This window comes from Panthera pardus, unplaced genomic scaffold, assembly GCF_024362965.1.
Source record: "Panthera pardus isolate Hobbes unplaced genomic scaffold, ASM2436296v1 HiC_scaffold_16, whole genome shotgun sequence".
Lineage (NCBI taxonomy): Eukaryota > Metazoa > Chordata > Mammalia > Carnivora > Felidae > Panthera > Panthera pardus.
Window position 1 is genome coordinate 151711656 of NW_026526721.1, and position 20081 is coordinate 151731736.

At 42.1% G+C, this 20081-nt stretch overlaps 1 protein-coding gene across 7 annotated transcripts in view; it reads right to left on the minus strand.

The window, feature by feature from the left end:
- Positions 1-20081, minus strand: part of CTDSPL (CTD small phosphatase like) — a 121710-nt gene that overhangs the window by 89852 nt on the left and 11777 nt on the right. Inside the window, exon 1 of one of the 7 annotated variants that reach the window (XM_019418689.2) lies at positions 6011-7084. The exons of the other annotated variants lie outside the window; for them this stretch is intronic. Coding sequence (XP_019274234.1) covers positions 6011-6017 — 7 coding nt within the window. The 5' untranslated portion in view covers positions 6018-7084. Of the gene's footprint in view, positions 1-6010; positions 7085-20081 lie in introns of those variants that run through there. 7 annotated transcript variants of the gene reach the window in all.

Genomic DNA, 20081 nt, shown 5'->3' on the forward strand with positions numbered 1-20081 from the left:
CATGACACTATCCAGGTTTCTCTGACTCAAGTCCAAGGGTCTTTCTACTCTGGCAACCTTCAAGGGTACAGACACCCTTCAAAATTCCAACTAGATTAAAAAAAAAACACTTGTCATATTGATGGGAGGTAGGTGGAAAGTTGATTTAAAAATCTACCTGGAGGAGTAGATGCATAGGAATAGCTAATGTCATTTTAATAATATTAATGTAAGACTTTTCTTTGAAGATATTAAAAAATTTGCTGTAAGGCTAATGCATGAAACTGTGGTATTTGTTTAACCACACAGAGCCTGGCTGATTAGTAAGTACTCAGTAAATGTTAGCTATCACTATTATAATATGCTAAATGTATCATATGCTATCTTACTTAGCTCTTTTTTCATGGGGACACTTTGATTCCCATATTATATACCAGGAAACTGAGGCATAGAGAGTTTAAATAACTTGCTACAGTTCACAAAGTAAATGGACTACCTGGAATCTGAATTAAAGCTGTCTGATTTCAGAGTTAAGGATGTTATTGCATCAAGAAAATTAATAACAAAAGTCTAGAAGAGTCTACATGTTCATCAGTTCATCAGACAAATTAAGGTACTATATATCCATATAAAGAATATTTCTGAGAATGAGGTAAACCTATATGATATGAAAAGATGTCTATAATATATGTCAGCAGAAAAAACAATGTGCATTGCATAGGTGAGATCTCATTTTTGTTGAACAATAACTGTATACATTGAGTCACGGTTGTGAAGATATGTGTGTATGTACATATGTTGTATATATGTATATATACACATGTTATATAAAGTTGTATATACACACACATATACCATCCTTTTTCCCTATGGATGGGATTAGGATGGAGGGAAATTTCTAACATACTTCTGACTGTTTCAATCTATTATATAAGCATGTTTCAATCTATAATAAACCAACAGGATTTTTGTTCTAGTTGTTTGGTTTTTACGTTTTTTTTTGTTTTTTGTTTTTTTAGTTTTAAGGGAGAGAGAGAGAGTGTGTGAGCAGGGGAGAGGGGCAGAGGGAGGGAGAGAATCTTAAGCAGGCTCCAACCTCAGCACAGAGCCTGACTCAGGGCTCGATCCCACAACCCTGGGATCATGATCTGAGCTGAAATCAAGAGTTGGATGCTTAAGGGGTGCCTAGGTGACTTAGTCGGTTAAACATCTGACTTCGGCTCAGGTCATGATCTCATGGTTTGTGGGTTCGAGCCCCTCATCGGGCCCTGTGCTGACAGCTCAGAGCCGGGAGCCTGCCTCATATTCTGTGTCTCCTCTCTCTGCCCCTCCCCCGCTCATGCTCTCTCTCTGTCTCTCAAAAATAAATAAATGTTAACAAAAATTAAAAGAAAAAGAGTTGCATGCTTAACCGACTGAGCCACCTGGGCACCCCAACCAACAAGATTTTTACAAAATGGCTCAGTACCGAAAAAAAGATGTTCTTTCCAAAGGAAAACACTTCCATAAACAGGTTAATCCCGACTAACTGAAAGTGCAAGGGGTCCCTTGGTACAGTCGTTTTCACTGGAAAATGGTGAAATGCACTCCAAGCCTGCAGTGGAGGACACTTTAAGCTTTACAGCAGACCCGTGTACACAAACAGCTGTGTCCTAGCTTGTGGCTGGCCTGGGGCCCTGCACACCTGTGTGTAGGAGTAGAAAGGCTCTTTCCTGTGCAGTCACTTTTTTTAGACGGTGCTGGTCATCAGGAGTAGGGTATAGAGAACTGAATGGCTGCTTAAATATTACCATGGTCTGTGGGTAGTCCAATTTTTTTTTAAATGATTTTCTTAAAAAAAAAACTTTTTATTCATTTATTTTAAATGCTTATTTATTGACAGAGAGAGAGAGAATGGGCAGGGGGAGGTGTGGAGAGAAAGGGGGAAAGAGAGACTCCCAAGCAGGCCCTGCGCTGTCAGTGCAGGGCCCAATGTAGGGCTTGATCTCACGAACCGTGAGATCATGACCTAAGCCGAAATCCAGAGTCAGATGCTTAACCCGCTGAGCCATCCAGAAGCTCTAGGGTAGTCTAATTCTAAGGAGACTCAGTGATCCCAGACATGGATTAATCTGGACTGGATAGATCCCAGACTTATGATAAGGCATCTCCAGTGAGCAGTGGTAATACTGAAGAGAAGTGATACTGTTGATACTGGGACCCCTAGGAAGGAAATCTGGTCCAGCCTGTGTTTGTTCTCTAGCGTGCCTGGGTTGGCCATCACTAGGTTGGGCCAGCCTGGAATCCTCAGTAGCACACCCCAACTCCAACCTGGGCAGTGGTGGCATGGGATGGCCTGGTGTGCCCACCGGTTAGCTTTACTCCCTAGGGCTGGCCTTGAGACACGCCCACAAGCTTCACGCAGTCAAAAAGTGGAATCATCATGAGATGCCACATCCAGCTGGATGTATTGTGGACAGAATTTCCCCGAAGCTGTCTCAATAGCAAAGTGGCAAATTGTCTTCTAAATTCATCTCTGAAGGGGATTTTCCCCTCCCTCCTTTCATTCCTCCCTTCCTTCCTCCCTCCCTCTGTCCCTCCCTCCCCACCTCCCCACCTTCCTGTTAAGAGGCACACACCCCTGTTCAGTCTTATAACCTCACCTGAAACTTGGTATGACTCTGGCAGGAGACAGCCCATAACCTGCCAGCGGACAGGAAGGATATCCTGTGACAAGGAATCTAGAGACAGAGAGTCCAAATCCAACTGGGACTTTGTGTGCCGTCACCCACCATGTGTGTGATGCCTGTGGTGGCTAAAGCTTATTGAACGATGCAGGCTGGAATTTCCCACCGATGGCCAGACTTTGGAGCTTTTTCTTACAAATAATTTTCATTTTTATGAGAGCAGATAAAATCACATGGTTTAAAGCAAATTGCTCAAAAATACTGAAATAAAAAAACACAACCCTGAGGCAAACACTTTCAATGTTTTTAGTTTTTTTAAAAGACCAAATTATGTTGGGGCGCCTGGGTGGCTCAGTTGGTAGGGCATCCGACTTCGGCTCAGGTCATGATCTCACGGTCCGTGAGTTCGAGCCCCGCGTCGGGCTCTGTGCTGACAGCTCGGAGCCTGGAGCCTGCTTCCAATTCTGTGTCTCCCTCTCTCTCTGACCCTCCCCTGTTCATGCTCTGTCTCTCTCTGTCTCAAAAATAAATAAACATTAAAAAAAATTAAAAAAAAAAGACCAAATTATGTTAATATTGCCATTTCTTGGTTTCTCTATTTAGCCTTCATCTATTAATTTTGTTTTAACAGTTTAGGTTTTAGCTCTTTACATAATCTACCACATTCCCCCTTCCCTTACACTACTATGATAAAGAACTTTTCATTGAAAAGCCAAGGAGTTTACTCTGATTTTTTTTTTTTCCTAAGTACCATTTTCTTCCTTGGAGTCAACACTTCCTTTTTAATTTCATTTGTTTAATTTTCTATTCACTTTCATTTAAATTTTTCCAAACACCCTGCCTGAATTATCAGTAAGTATTATTTTCCAAATGGCCAAGTATGTCAGATAATCTGTGAATTCCAAAACAGCTAAGCCCATTGTATACACGTCGGTCTTCTCTGCATTGTTTTCCTGTGTTGGTTCCCTGCCTTCTGGATTCTGTTTCTCTCTCCTTTTTTATTTATTTCTTCATTTTGTTTATGTATTTGTTTTGGTTGTCTCACAGAAAAGGATCCCCAGGAAGCAAAATTTTGAGTCCTTGCAGATTTAAAAATGTCTTTGCTATATCTTCACATTTGATTGAAAGTTCAGCTGAGTATAAAATTCTAGAACTTTTGTTGACTTTTATTTCATTGTCTTCTAGCTTCCAGTACTGACGTTAAGAACTCTGATATTCTGATTTTCATTCATTTGTGACAGGTTTTCCCCTTCCAAAAGCTTTTATAATTCACTGTTTCTAGAGTTTTGAATGCTAATGATACTATGTATAGGTATGGGTAATGTCTTTTTCATTTGGTGTACTTTTTTAAGCTTTTATTTTTTTAAAGTCATCTCTACATCCAATATGGGGCTCAAACTTACAACTCTGAGATCAAGAGTCGCATGCTCTGTTTACTGAGAGAGCCAGCCAGGTGCCCCTCATTCCCTGCACATTTTAATCTAGAGCGCCTTGACTTGACCTTCAGTTCTGAAATTTCTCTTGTATTATTTCTTTGATAATTTCCTTCTCTGTGTTCTTTCTCCTTGAGATTCCTATTAGTCAGATATTAAAGCTCTTGGATGTGCCACTAAAATTTTTTATTTACTGGAGTGCCTGAGTGGCTCAGTCGCTTGGGCATCTGACTTTGTCTCAGGTCATGATCTCAATGCCCGTAGGTTCAAGCCCCGTGTTGAGCTCTCTGCTGTCAGCACAGAGCCTGCTTTGCATCCTCTATCTTCCTCGCTCTCTGCCCCTCCCCCACTAGGGTGCGCTTGCTCTCTCTCTCTCTAAATATAAACATTACAGTTTTGATTTATTATTTTCCCCCTATTTTCTCTCTATATCTTTTCATTTTACCTTCTGGAAACTCCCTGATTTTGTTTTCCAGTCTTTCTGTCATCCTGAAGTGTTTAAGTTAGTTATGTTTCTATGTTTCAACATCTTCTTCTTCTTCTCAAATATGCTCATTCAAATATGCTAATTCAATAAAAATTTTATTATGAGGGGCGCCTGGGTGGCTCAGTTGGTTGAGTGACCGACTTCGGCTCGTGTCATGATCTCACGGTTTGTGAGTTCGAGCCCCACGTCGGGCTCTGTGCTGACAGCTCGGAGCCTGGAGCCTGCTTCAGATTCTGCGTCTCCCTCTCTCTCTGCCCCTCCCCCACTTGTGCTCTGTCTCTGTCTCTCAAAAATGAATAAATGTAAAAAAAAAAAATTTTTTTTTAATTTTATTCTGAAAAATTTCAAACTGATTGGCATTCAAAATAATGCCTTACATACATGTACATGATGCTCAGTGAGACTGTACAGTCATCGCCCTTCCTCTACGGCATAGTGTGGTCCCTGTCTTGCGTGGGGGGTATCACGTGAATAAGTAAAAGTTACAGCTAGCTAAGGCCTCCTGGCTACTGCCTGCCACCCATCCATCAAGCTAGCTTTCTGATCCCCCACGCTGCTTGGACAGGCTGCAATAAAAAAAGAATATATTCATCTCAGATTCTGTTCTCATTTATAAATATTAAAAAATTATTTATCTTAAAAGACCCTGAGGCAAGATTGTGTATTTCAGTCCAACAAGGTTTTCCAGGACCTCATCCATTTCAGGGGCTCCTTCCATGGCAGCTTCCTGCTAAGGCAAATGGCAGGCTACCAAGTGCAGAGGCCGAGTGGAGGCTTTCAGCCTGACTTGGCTCAGAGCAGCCCCTTCTAGCAATCTCCCCATCCGTGGATCTAAAGACCCCAGGTTTGAGCATCATCTCCAAAAGGTAAGGGCAACAGATGAGCCATGCTGGCTCCTCCCAGGAGACGAGAATGATGCTTGTCCTAAAGATGGTTCCAGAAACAAACTGGCTTTCTGGTCTCTAGATGTTTGAGCCTTGTGTTGTGACAAACACCAAGCAGTCTATTTAAATCAGTCAGTCCTTTTTTCAAGAATATGACACAACTCAAACAGGGCAGTCCAAGAAGCATTTTGGTAGCACATGAGATCACTTGGTAGGTGCTCATAGACTAGCATCTCCCATCCCCAGAAAGAAATAAGCCGTGGGAACCCGCTTTTTAGCACCCTTGTAGGGCTCTCCTATACGTGGAATCTGAAGTATGGCACCACTACATGTGAAGCACCAAGAAAGGTCAACTGGGCTCTATGACCGCAGCGAGGTGATGCTCTGGCAACCCCATCAGTTGAGTTTTTAACAGAAAAGTTTGAAGAACATATGATTTCAGAGAGTAATTCAGCTTTGTGTTACTTCAGAGACTGAGGCAATCCTACTTTTAGCTTAAAAACATTACCAAGGAGTGAGAAAACACTGGCAATATGGCTCATGAGAGAAAAAATTTCATACCTCCCATTGGTGTTAGCCTGATAGTAAATGTCGAGAGATGTCTTTCCTGCTGTCGAGCCAACGTGTGCCATGATGGGCATGCGTGGATGTCCCGGACCCAAACTTCGTGAAGGTTTAGCTGCCGCCACGTCTGTCGGCTATCGCACCCCTCACTCCAGCACTAACACCTCTCTTAGAAGCACCCTCTCCCCCACCTCTGGCTCTGCTCATCTGCGTGGTTACAGGCTGTTATGTAACTGCCACTTATCAAGCACCAAAATGCGAAACCGCTGTGTATTTCTTAAATTATGCAAGGCTTGCCCTTACTGCTAGGAAATACCTGGCATATCTGAATTGTCTTCAGAGGTCCGGGCAGCATTTTGAAGAGCTATTACCACGTTATTAGTCATTTCTCTGATGTGCGCTCAGGCAACAAGGAGGGCATTGATAACTCCTAGACTGATAACTGTGGAGAGCAGTGAGTCATGCCTTTAGAGCCTCATTATTCCAACACAGATTCCGGAGCCTTGTCCCAATCGCTACACAAAGTGCCTTTCCTCCTTGTCATATGGGCCCGGGGCTGCATGTGCTGGGATTTGGAGAGCTCTAGGTGCCTGTTTGGGTTTGGTTTACTTGGGTGTCCTGTGGCAGAGACAGCTGGCAGGCTGCAGAGGCCAGGCATCCACACTTCAGAAGGTGCTCAGAAACACCTTGGCAAGTGGGGTGTTTCCAACAAGAATTCCACTATGATCAATATTTTGCCAAGGTATGCCTAAAAGTATTTTGAAGAATAATTTGGCTCCCGGGGCCAAATGGCCAAGCATATTAAGGGAGGGCAGCAGCCGGGCCCCAGGCCAGTTGGAGCCTGAGAAGTTACACAGGTTACAGCACAGAGCTGGTGGCTTGTGCGTTCTGGATGGGAACATGGTTGTGGCTTAACTCAAACCTGCTCCTGACATGGGAGGCTTCAGGAAAGCTTAACAATGTTTACAGGGGCAATGTTAGGGAGCTCAAAAGAGAAAGACACAAACTGTTTTGCGAAGGGTGATCCAAGGATCATCTTTACCAGGATCATCTGGAGAGCTGTTTTCATTTGTTTGGTTGGTTTTGTTTTGTTTTGTTTTGTTTTAAGCAGATACTCAGGTCCTACTCCACACCAACTGAATCAGTTTCCCCCTACTGGGCTTAGAAGTCTGGATTTTTAGAAATCTCCCCAGCTAATTCTAACATACTGTAAAAATTGATAACCATTGCTTTGGGTCTCTGGGGCTCCACACCCAGGTATCAAAGAAAAGCTGTATTTTAAGAGCAGATTTCAATTCAACATGTAGTATTTAGGGCTGAGAATCAGGGTTCTGGGACCCGCTTTATTAACATCTTGCAGGTTGACTATGGGGATGTCTTTTGGCCTCTCTGAATCTTAGGCTCCTCATCAGTAATATCAGGGGACTTGGTTGCTCCCGGCTCTAAATCCTGTGCTCTCACCTCGGTGTACCGAAAGTATACTCGACACACCTAAGTGTTTACTGAAATGCAACTGATAAGTTCCTAAAAGGGGTGGTCAGATGAGTACCTGGAAGGCCAAACGTCAGTCATTATGGGCTGGAGTAAGGCACCAGGCCTTCACATGGTGGTGGGGGTTGGGGGGGAGTGGAATAGTATGGAAAGATGTGGTCATCCTTAACAGGCCAGGCATCATAGTGAGGGGACAGAGAACCAGATGTGAGGATGTGGGAAAGTGAGCTGGGAGGGAAATAAAGCATGTCTAAGAAAAGAGAAATATTTGGAAATGAGTGTGGGGAAATAAGATGGTTCCGTGTTAGAGACGCCCTCGAAAACCAGGGAGGGATGTAGTATATGATGGAACCTGCAAAGAGAAGCAACAATGGAAAGTGGTATTTGGGGAAGATGGCTGTGTTGGTTTATACATGGGAAGGGGGGGAGAGGGGCTGGGGAAGGCCCAGGGGCTCAGCCAGGGAGAGAGATTTATGACCTAGAGGACAAGCTTATTGTAGAGATGATGTGGCCTTGACCTGGATTTACGGCAGTAGGAACAGGAGGGAAGAACATGTCAATGGGAAAAGCTCCAAGACCCTGGGATCTGGGTAGTTCTTACGGCTTTCTGTTTACTTGTTTTTGCTTTTTGCTTATCTGTAGTTGCTGTTCTCTCTGTAGTGAGCAGGTACCGCTCTGCGCTAAGAAACGTACAGTTCAGCATTTCCTCTGGGAATCCAGCAGCCAAAGCTCCACCCCTTTGCAGCTCAGACCTTCCTCCTGTCGGCTCACTTCTCTTTAGAACCCCCTCTCTCATACTGTTTGCCCACTCATCTGTACCCCTTTGTCCCTGCCCCTGATCCCTTTGCAAAGAGGCTTCTACAGAGCGTTTCTTCCCCTTTTCTGGCCCATTCCTCTTGTCAGCCTCCTTCCTGCACTGCAAACCTGGCTTCTCCCATCAGCCTTGAAGGTCTTCTGCCTTGAGACTTCTCCTGGCACCGAGGGTCCTGAGCTTTAGGAGGGCAAGTCAGTAAACTCCCTGCTCTCCTGCAGTGGCTCCAGACCAGGGCTTTCCCGCCTCTCTTCATTAAGCCTTCTCTGAGGAGTCAGCCTTCTTTCTATCCTTGAAACCAGAATTCCTGTCACCACCCTGAGAAAATGCTCCATCCATGAGGAAGACCACCGAAACTCCCAACATCACAACCCTGACCTTCCCAACTTCCACAACCATTCCTGATACTCCATGACCACCTAGCTGACCTTGTGTCCCCTGGAACATGTCATACTCTGAAACCCCACAATGACCAGGAACGCCTGTCCTCTGGCTTTTTGGATCTCCATATTCCAACTCACTATCCAGTCCTTCCTTAGCACTCTTTCTAATTCATGTTCCTCCCAAGCGTCCTAGATTCCAAAGCAATTATTTAAATTGCCCTCATCACTACCCTGAATTCTGTCATCCTCCAAAGCTGTGCTAAGCGTGCTGTGCCGCCCTATAACCTGGCACCAATTGTGCATTCTGCTAGAGAAAACCTGCCCAGCCATACCACTGGGCCCTTTCAAAAGTTTCATCAGGCCCCCAGTCTGCTCTGCTGCCCACACCCCACATCGTCCTCCTCTTGTCTCAAGACCTCATTCTACTCTCGTTCCCCACTCTTGGCAAATGGCCTTACCTCCGATTTCACTAAGAAGTCGGCAGCCATGAGTTGTGAATGTTCGTATCTCCCTTCTTTTTGGCTCTGAACTTCTCTGTATCTCCAATCATCTTTCCCTCCCTTTTGGGAAGAAATGCTGTCCTGCTCCTTTAAGGCTAACTTCTGTGTCTGAGTCCAGGCCCTCCTGTCTTTCTAAGGGATTTACTCAATTGACTGTCCCCTCTTTCTTATAGTTTCAAGCTTTCCTTCCTTCCTGGCTATTCTCCATCAGGCAAGAGAAATGCTTTGACACTCCCCTCCCCAACCACCCTCTCATCTTGTGACTGCCAAGCTTGTCAGAAAGTTTTGCTATTTTTGTAGAAATGATGCATGTTCATGCAAACATTTTAAACAATACAGAAAAGCAAAAAGAAATTTGGTGACTATACTTCCAAATTATTTTCTTTGGATACATTCACATAGAGAAGTATGTATTTAACACAGAAGAGGCTACACTCTACATGCTCTTCTGTGATTTGCTTTTTGTAACCAACAGTATGTCTCTGGTACTTTTCCATGTCAATATCCTAACTTTTGTGACTGGCAAAAATGATTCTAGTGAATGTAATTAACATAATTACTTCCCTGTCCCCTATTGATTGGTTTCCAGGTGTTTTTTGTTTGCTTGTTTGTTTTTCGCTGTTATGGATAACACTGTGGTGAATATTTTTTGCATTTGAGAAATTATTTATGGCAAGTTCCTTTTAATTAATCTATTTAAAAAATTTTTTTTAATGCTTATTTATTATTGAGACACAGAACGTGAGCAGGGGAGGGGCAGAGAGAGGGGGAGATAGAATCCAAAGCAGGCTCCAGGCTCTGAGCCAACAGCACAGAACCTGACGCGGGGCTCGAACTCACAAACTGCAAGATCATGACCTGAGCCGAAGTCGGACGCTTAACCGACTGAGCCACCCATGCGTCCCTATTAAAAATTTTTTTAATGTTTATTTATTTTTGAGAGAGAGACAGAACATGAGTGGGGGAGGAGCAGACAGAGAGGGAGACACAGAATCTGAAGCAGGCTCCAGGCTCCAAGCTGTCAACACAGAGGCCAACACAGGGCTCCAACTCATGAACCATGAGATCATGACCTGAGCGAAAATTGGACACCTTAACCGACTGAGCCACCCAAGCAACCCGGCAAATTCCTTTTTAAAAGGGTTGTTACATAGGGGCACCTGGGTAGCTCAGTTAAGCAATGGACTCTTGATTTTGGCTGGAGTCATGATCTCCTGGTTCATAGGATTGAGCCCTGTGTTGGGCTCTGAGCTGACAGTGTGGAGCCTGTGTGGGATTCTCTCTCTTTCTCTCTCTGCCTCTCCCCCACTCATACTCATATGTGCACACACTCTCTCTCTCTCAAAAATAAACAAACAGTAAACAAACAAATAAATAAATGGTTTGTTGGATAAAATATACTCACATTTCGTTTGATATACACTGCAAAACAGTCTTCCAGAAAGATGGTACTAATTTCAATTCCCATCAATAGTTGTCATTTCCCTAAACCCTTCTGAACTCTGGGTTTTGTTCATTTTTAAAAGTTTTACCTAATATCAAGAATGAAAAAGAGTACAGCATTATAGATTCTACAGACATTAAAAAGAGAACCGTTTGGGGGCACCTGGGTAGTTCAGCTGGTTAAGCATCTTGCTCTTAATTTCAGCTCAGGTCATGATCTCACAGCCCACACCGGGTTCTGCGCTGGGCAGGGAGCCTGCTTAAGGTTCCCTCTCTCCCTCTCCTTCTGCCCCTCCTCTGCTCTTTCTCTTGCTTTCTCTCTCTAAAAACGACAACAACAACAACAACATCAACAAAAAGAGGGCAGTTTGAACAACTTTCACAACTTTTATTATTTTGAAAATGTAGATAAATGGACATATTCCTAGGAAAAAGAAACTTGCTCCAACTTATATGAGAATAAATAGGATATATGAAGAGCCCTGTACCTTTTAAGTAAATTAAATCTACATTAAAAAACCTTTCCACAAAGGAACTCCAGGCCTCAAAGGGCTTCACCAAGGTATTCTACTAAATATTTAAAGAAGAAATAAAACTAACCTTACACAAATTCTCCCAGAGAATAAAATTCTCCAATCTGCTTTTTTAAGGCCAGCATGACCTTGATACCAAAACCTCACAAGGACATTTAAAGAAAAGAAAACCACAGGTCAATCTCTCTCGGACATGATGATAAAGTCACAGGCACTATTAACACTACAGCGGTTTATCGCCAGTTATCTTCATAACTGAGAAGGATGCTAAATTTTAGTTAGGGGTCAATGAAAATTAACAAGTAATATCTTCCGCTAACCAAGTTGATGGGACTCCCTGAACTCTACTCACGGACCACTTGGGAGTGGACTCCAGGTGAAAAACCCTTGCACTGAAAAACCGGTGCTGGAGGCAGCCCGGACGACTAGGGCACAAGAGCGCCAGTCCAAATGCTGATGCATCAGTTCAAAGTCTTAGTGAGGGCCTCTGTGCGAGGGATGCCACAGGTCTTCAAACGCTTTTTCAGCTGATTTCTTTTAAGATGACTCCTTTTGATTTTGCATTTCACACATCTCTTTGTTCTCCTTCCAATATGATTTTCCTTCGCTTAATATAAAGGACTTGACTAAACATCTCAGTTCCTTTATTCCTAAAATAAATTCCCACGATAACGGGGTAGAATTGGCAAATCAAGCAAATCCTCCCTTTGAGGATACCAAGACTATTTGACTACACGTTTGTAAATAGGACGGTTTAAACCAACATAGACTTTTGTGGCCAGCACTGCACACAAAGCCAACCTGACTCCAGACCAAGTACTCACGACACCCTTTGGAAGGTCACCTGAGAGAAACATAATAGGACTGGGGTATGACCTGGCTCCAATCTGCGTATCTGGCACAGCCTGAGTTAGCAATGAGATCACTTGAACCCCTTCTGGAAAGCTCAATGACCAAGTTTTTTGGGTATCTTCCTGAACACTCTCCTATTGGGAAAAGAACCAACTAAGTTCAGTAACTGCCTTTTTACCACTTCCTTTGAATTTATCTCTATGTAAAGGAGGCAGTACTTTTCAAAACTTATGTTAATACTCAAAGTCCAGGATTAACATTATTAATTATGAAATATTTAAACAGAAGTGCAAGGAATAAAGATAACAGACAACTATATATTAGGCTACCCACTACCCAGCTCTAGCACATCTTAAAATCTTGCTTAAAATCTTGTCTCAAGAAAATAATTCATAAAAACAAACAAACAAAAACAAAAAATGTTCAACATGCACCCGGAATTAATTATATAGCCATCCCTGATTCCACTCCCTTTTCTCCCTGTTGGGAAATAACCACTACTGAGGCACCTGGGTGGCTGTCGTAAGCGTCAGACTTCAGCTCAGGTCATGATCTCACAGTTCGTGAGTTCCAGCCCCACGTCAGACTCTCCGCTGTCAGCTCAGAGCCTGGAAACTGCTTCAGATGCTCTGTCCCCCTCTTTCTCTGCCCCTCCCCCCCTCAAAAATAAACATTAAAAAAAGGAAATAACCACTGTTATGAATTTGTCATTCATCATTCCTACGGACGTTTCTGTAGTTTTATTATATATGCATATATCCACACACTATACAAACACTGTTTTTGCCTGTTTTCACATTTATTTATGGCATCACACTGTAGCTGTTATTAGGGGGTTTGCTTTTTCATTCAATGTTACATTTTAAAATTAGCCATGTTAATAGGTGTGGCTCTGGTTTATTCCCTTTAATTGCCTGATATGATTTCATTGTTTGAGCATGCTTCCATTTATTTACCTAAGATTTTGTTTCTATAAGATCTCTTCTAACTAGATCTCAGCCCAGCTCCTCAAAAGCATCCACCTAAAAAGAATCAAGCAGGCCTATAAGAATTTGCTTCCTGGAACACCTGGCTGGCTAAGTCAGTAAAGCATGCAACTCTTGATCTTGGCGTTGCGAGTTCAAGCCTCATGGTGGCCATAGAGCTTACTTTAAAAAGCAAAAAACAATTAGCTTCGTTTTGTTTCTTACAGTTTCTAGAAAATGAACACCAAGTTTAAGGGAGAACAAGTACTGTTCTGGTGATGCTGCTCAGCTGAATCATCAGCAGGTGAGGGCAGCAGTATATTATTTTACTAGAATAACTCTAAGGTGTAATTAAGCATTCTTCCCTAGCTGTGAAACAGCCAAATCTAATTCTTTGGCCAAATCAGAGGGCCTACAAGTCACTAAAACCTTTTGACAAACTCCTTTCTGTCTCAAACAGTTCACATGGTTTCTGTGGTTTGCTGCTAAAAACTCTGACCAATACCATGGGATTGAGGCATCTTTAAGAGCCTTCTTAGCACTCTTTCCTTCCAAAAGCACCTCAAAACTCCACTTTTATTTAATCACACACCTAGAAAGAGTGTAAATGATAAGAGTGAAACCTATCACTTTCGGAATTTTAGAGATGAAAGCTGTTGGACTCTGGGCCCTTACCTTCTCTCACTTCTAACTGTTCACAGTACACAAGTGAATATGAATCGGGTGAAGAGTTAACAGTAAGACTCAAGGACACAGAATTTGTTATATAAATAACAGAGCACAAATTGTAAGAAAATGTGGCCTGTCAACTTGGGTGAGCCCTAGAATTTATCCTGTTAAAAATGTCGCCTCTGGCAGAAGCAAAAAGAAGCATCTTTTGGAAAAATATGGTTGCTGTCTTTCAAGATGTAAATCTTTTGAGCTTACCATATTCTCCAAAGATTTCCTACATTTCCTTTTAACGGAGTCAGACGGACTACATTTAACTCCTGGCTCTACTATTTGGTAGGTCTATACCTACATCATACAGGCAAGTTACTTAACCTCTCTGAGACTCTGTTTCCACGGACATAAAATAGGGATTATGGGGGCACCTGGTGGGGGGGGTGGCTCAGTCAGTCAAGTGTCCGACTTTTGATTCAGACTCAGGTCATGATCTCATGGTTGCGGGATTGAGCTCCGTGCGCTGAGCTTGAAGACTGCTTGGGATTCTTTCTCTCCCTTTCTCTCTGCCCCTCCCCCGCTGCCTCACTCTCTACCTCTCTCAAAATAAATACATAAACATCTTTTTAAAATAAAATAAAATAGGGATTATTATACCTCCATCTAAAGGTTGTTCGAGGATGAAGTAAGATACGCGTGCAAAGTACTTGGCATACAGTAGGCATAAAATAAATAGTAGCTTCCATGGCACTTTGCATAGCCTCTTTTTAGAACATTATGTTTGAGCACCTCAAATATATGGGCAGGTCTCACCCATCTGTGCATTCCAAGTACCAGGTATGGGTGAATACCACAGAAGGTGCTAAATAAATGCTTCTGAATAAATGAATTAGAAATAATATAAATAATAAGAAGAAGTGTTTATTACATATTTATGTACTTTGATATGCAATACATATATGCGTATATACATATATTATACTGTTTAATCCTCACAATAATCCTAGGAAGTGTTAACTACTATGGAATCAAGGCTCAGAGAGGTTAATTAAGTTGTCAAAGTTCACACAACTCATAAGTGATGGAGCTAGAATTCAAACGCAAGCCTATGCCTTTAAAAAAAATTTGTTTAATGTTTATTTATTTTTGAGACAGAGAGAGATAGAGCATGAACGGGGGAAGGTCACAGAGAGAGGGAGACACAGAATCCGAAACAGGCTCCAGACTCTGAGCTGTCAGCATAGAGCCCGACGCGGGGCTCGAACTCACGGACCGCGAGATCGTGACCTGAGCGGAAGTCAGGACACCCAACCGACTGAGCCACCCAGGCGCCCCAAGCCTATGCCTTTAAATATTACACTCTATTTACTGCATCCTGCTCGGGCAGTACAAGAAGAAAGTAACAAGTACAGTACAAGACAAAGTAACACGTGAGCTGGATCTTAGAGGACGACCAAGAATCCATCAGGCACATAAGGAAAAAGGCATCTCAGTAAGGTGAACCAGGACATACACAATGGAGCGAAAAAGAAAAGCATGTTAGTTCATGACGGTGTAGAAGAGAAGTCCCTGGACAGGAGACTGTAAAGGTGGCCTAGGGTCAGGTCAGTCCATGAAGGGCTTACAGGTTATACAACATCATGTTCTTCTCTTGGGGCCAATGGGGAATCACTGAGAAATAGCTTTAAGCAGGCAGCAGCATGATCAGAGCTGTGCTTCAGAAATTCACCTCCAGCAGCCTCACAGAGGAAGAACTGGAATGAGAGCCCAGACAGGGGGTAGGAAGATAGAAAAGGAGATAAGCCATTTGCCCAGGCTTTCCCATCTCTGAGGCTCTGATCATCGCTATACTATTTTCTAAGTGACATCTTAACATTAGCGGCCAGCACAACTGTGATCTCTATCCAAACTGGGTCACACTTCCTGGATGAGGATTTCTTTCTCAGGAAAGTTTCACCTGTTTACTTACCTGGGGGCAACAGAAATGAAGCTACCCAGCTAATGAGCTGGCTTTGCCCTTTTGTTTCAAGCAGTGTCAGCACTTCCTTCCCCCTCCCTGCCGACACATGGGGCCCCCTCCCTGCCGACACATGGGGACAGCCTGAAAGGTATCCCTCACACCCTCCAGAGCCCAGGCCCTCTCTGCAGAGCTGGGGTTTCAGCACATTTCTCTCTCCTGGTGCTTTTCTATTCCTTTGTTCTCTTAGACTCCATCAAGATAGTCACTATTTTTATACTATTGTATAACGATGGGAGGCTGTCTTTTAAACTCAAATGCTTGTTTATCTTCTCTCGTACTTTTGTATTAGGTCTCTCCATAAGGATGCTCAAGATGAAAAGAAATTCTCAGCGCCGATTTTAAATCTGCAAAAAAGATATACCGTACAAAATCTGTTTGGGCAAGTTCCTAAAAAAAGAGTGGAGGAAGTCATAGGTTTTGTCTTTTAGAGCCCCCCACCTCCTCACTGCAAAATGCAGAGTAAATCTTTCCTGCCAGATTGTAAAATGTCTTGGTCTTCTCTTCCGCTTAAATCATGACCAAAAATTTACTTCTGAGGGAGGACTGGTACTATATTAAGCTTAACACCACTTCACATTAAGGAAGCGATCAAAATTTAAGGAGTACAGTATCCAGAAATAGACCCACATATATACAGTCAATTGGTTTTTACTAAAGGTTCAGCAATACAATCGAGAAAGAATGCTCTGTTCAATAAATGAGGCGGAAACAATTGCCACATCCATATGCAAACAAATAAACTTCAATTTCTGCTCTTCAGAAGACATCAACATCTCATACCCATTAGGGTAGCTGCTATCAAAAAGACAGAGAATAACAAGTATTGGCAAGGATGTGGAAAACTTGGAATCCTCTTTTTTTTTAATTTAAAAAATCTTTTTCAATGTTTATTTATTTTTGAGAGAGAGAGAGACAGAACACGAGCAAGGGAGGGGTAGAGGGAGAGGGAGGCACAGAATCTGAGAATCAGAGGCACAGAATCAGAGCAGGCTCCAGGCTCTGAGCTGTCAGCACAGAGCCCAATGCAGGGCTCAAACCCACGAACCATGAGATCATGACCCGAGTCGAAGTCGGACCTTAACCAGCTGAGCCACCCGGGCACCCCAATTTGGAATCCTTATATACCTGATGGGAATGTAAAATGGTGTAGCTGCTATGGAATACAGTATGGTTGGTCCTCAAAAAATTAAATATACAATTACTATATGAGGGGCCCCTGGGTGGCTCAGCTGATTAAGCATCCAACTCTTGATCTGAGCTCAGGTCATGATCTCACGGTTCATTAGATCGAGCCCCGCATCGAGCTCTGCGCTGATGGTGCGGGGCCTGCTTGGGATTCTCTCTCCTTCTCTCTCTCTCTCTCTCTCTCTGGCTCTCCCCTGCTTATACCCTTTCCCCGTCTCTTTCAAAAATAAATAAATAAATAAATATTTAAAAAAAGAGAATCATCATGTGATGCTGCAGTTCCACTCCTGGGTATATACCCATTCGCAATGGCTAAAACACGAAAGCAACCTAGTGTCCACTGACAAATGAATAAATGAGCAAAACGTGGGATATTTTATATACGGCATATACATAAGTGTATACAGTATGTATGATATGTATACACTATATATATAATATATATATATAATATAGTCGACCCCTGAAAAACATAGGTCTGAACTGTATGGGCCCACTTATATGTGGATTTTTTACAGTATAGTATTGTATATATACTTTCTCTTACGATTTTCTCAAAAATATTTTCTTTTTGGGGCGCCTGGGTGGCTCAGCGGGTTGAGCATCTGACTTCGGCTCGGGTCATGATCTCACAGTTCGCGAGTCTGAGCCCCATGTCGGGCTCTGTGCTGAGAGCTCAGAGCCTGGAGCCTGCTTCGGATTCTGTGTCTCCCTCTCTCTTTGCCTGCTCATGCTGTCTCTCTCTCTCAAAAATAAACATTAAAAAAATTTTTTAAAAGAGAACTGCTAAGATTGAAAAAAATTTTCTTTTCTCTAGCCTACTTTTTTGTAAGAATAGAGTACATAATATATAACATACAAAATATGTGTTAACTAAAGGTTCATGTTATCAGTAAGCCTTGCTGCCAACAGCAGGCTATTAGCAGTTTCAGCTGTTGTGAAGGCAAAAGTTACACACGGGTTTCCAAAAGCGTCAGGGGATCAGTGCCCCTAACCTCGGAGTTATTCAAGGGTCAACTGTATATATGATGGAATATTATTCAGCCTTAAAAAGGAAGGAAATTCTAACGGATGCTACGACATGGATCAACCTTGAGGACATTAAAGCAAGTGAAATAAACCAGTCATTAAAAGACAAATACCTCTGGATTCCACTTCTATGAGGTAGCTAGGATAGTCAAAATCAGAAACAGAAAGTAGAATGGTAACTGCAGGGGCAGGGAGAGGGGGAAAGGAGAGTTACTGCTCAAAGGGGACAGAGTTTCAGTTTTACACGATGAAAAGAGTTCTGGAAATGGATGGTGGTGATAGTTACAAAACAGTGTGAACGTACTTAATGCCACTGAATTGTACACTTCAAAATGGTTAAGATGGTAAAATTTATGTTGTCTGTATTTCACTGCAATTTAAAAAGTTGGAAAATAAAAGAAGTTGCTTAGAGAATGAAAGGACAAACCAAAGACTGAGAGGAAATACTTGCAAAACATATTCAACAAGAAAAGTGTATCCAGAATATACAAAGAACCTTCTCATTCAATAAGAAGAAATCAAACAGTCTGATTTTTAAAAAATGGGCAACAATTTGAACAGACAACTAACCACAGACTTCATCTAAATGGCAAGCAAGCACATAAAAGGAATCTCAGCACTGACAGTTGTTAGGGAAATACAAATTAAAACCACGACAATAGATAGATACCTGCTACAGTGGCTAAAATAGAAAACTGATGGTACCAAGGACCCACAGGGATGCAGAGCACACACTGCTGATGGAAATGCAAGATAGTACCGCCACGCTGGTTTGGCAGGTTTTTTTTTTAAGCGAAACATACACTTTTAAATTGCGATGTTTCCATACAACTGAACGCTACCCAGCAATAAATGTGAGCGAACCACTAGCACATGCAGCCATCTGGATGAGTTTCAAAAGCATCAGGTTAAGTGAAAGAAGCCAAACTCAAAGAGCTACATATTGCAGGACTCCATTTAGTATATGACATTCCAGAAAAGGCAAAAAACAATAGAGAAGAGAACAGATTATTGTCGGAGGCTGAGTGTAGAGGGAGAACAGCTGCAACGGGGCACAGGGAGTATTTTGACACCAATGTTAATATCCTCCATCTTGACTGTGGGGCTGGTTATATAGCTGCCTGAGTTTGTCAACACAGAAATTGGGAACCTTGGCTTAGGCCAAAAAGAGTGATTCTTATTGTCTGCACATTTATCTCGATATAAAATCAAACTCAAAAAAATTCAAAAGGAGAAGTCAGGCCTTCGGCAATGATATAGGGTGTGCTATGGAGTAGAAACATTTATGCTCACCAATAACTGTTTAAATATCTGAGTTAAAAATAAATAAATAAATACATACATAAATATCTGACAGAGTTATTAATAAGCTACTCAAGCTGCACACTGTTTGATGACTGCTAGGAAATGTATCTGTTCTAACCAAAACCCAAATGAACGTGTTGAGCTGTTTCTTCAAAAAGGGGAAAGAAAATATGGCTCTGACTGAAGTCTATGGAATTAAGGTCAATGGTTTCTGACTTGAACATAAGTGAGCCAAATACTTAGAACAAATTTAATGACATTGTAAGCATGAAAGCTTAATCTTGATCAGACTGCAGAAGGAGGTTTTAGGTACAATGTAAAGTACAGTATAAATTCTTATTGGAATACTGACTTCTGGTACTGAAAGGCTATGTTTCATTCAAGCCATGTTGACAAGGTGGTACAGTTTGTTCTTCAAGAGACCCTAAAAACATTTAAAGCCTGGGTTAAATACTAACTATGAAAAGTAAGAACACTATTGGGCATCAGGTGCTAAGCCACTTCTCTTCAGTTTTTAAAGCGCTTTTAAGTACCAAGATTTTAAAACATTCTGGCAAAGAGCCTTAATACAAATCATAATTACAAAGAAACCTTTCAGTTTTTAAATTGAAGCAGCTACTCAGAATCAAAATGAGCTATTACTTAGGTGATTACATAATCCTTAGCATCCATAAAGACCAGTGTTTATTATTCCCTGCTTTCAGAGAACTATGCCACCAGTGTTTTCAGTCCTGATCCCCAATACAAAAATGTCCACATCCTGACCCAGTGCTCCATTATGCAGAGCCATAAAAGCAAATATTTGCTTAATTTTATTTTAAATATAGCACTGAATATGCATCCTCACTTTGTGAAGATAGGAGGATATATGTGAAAAGATTAAAGGAA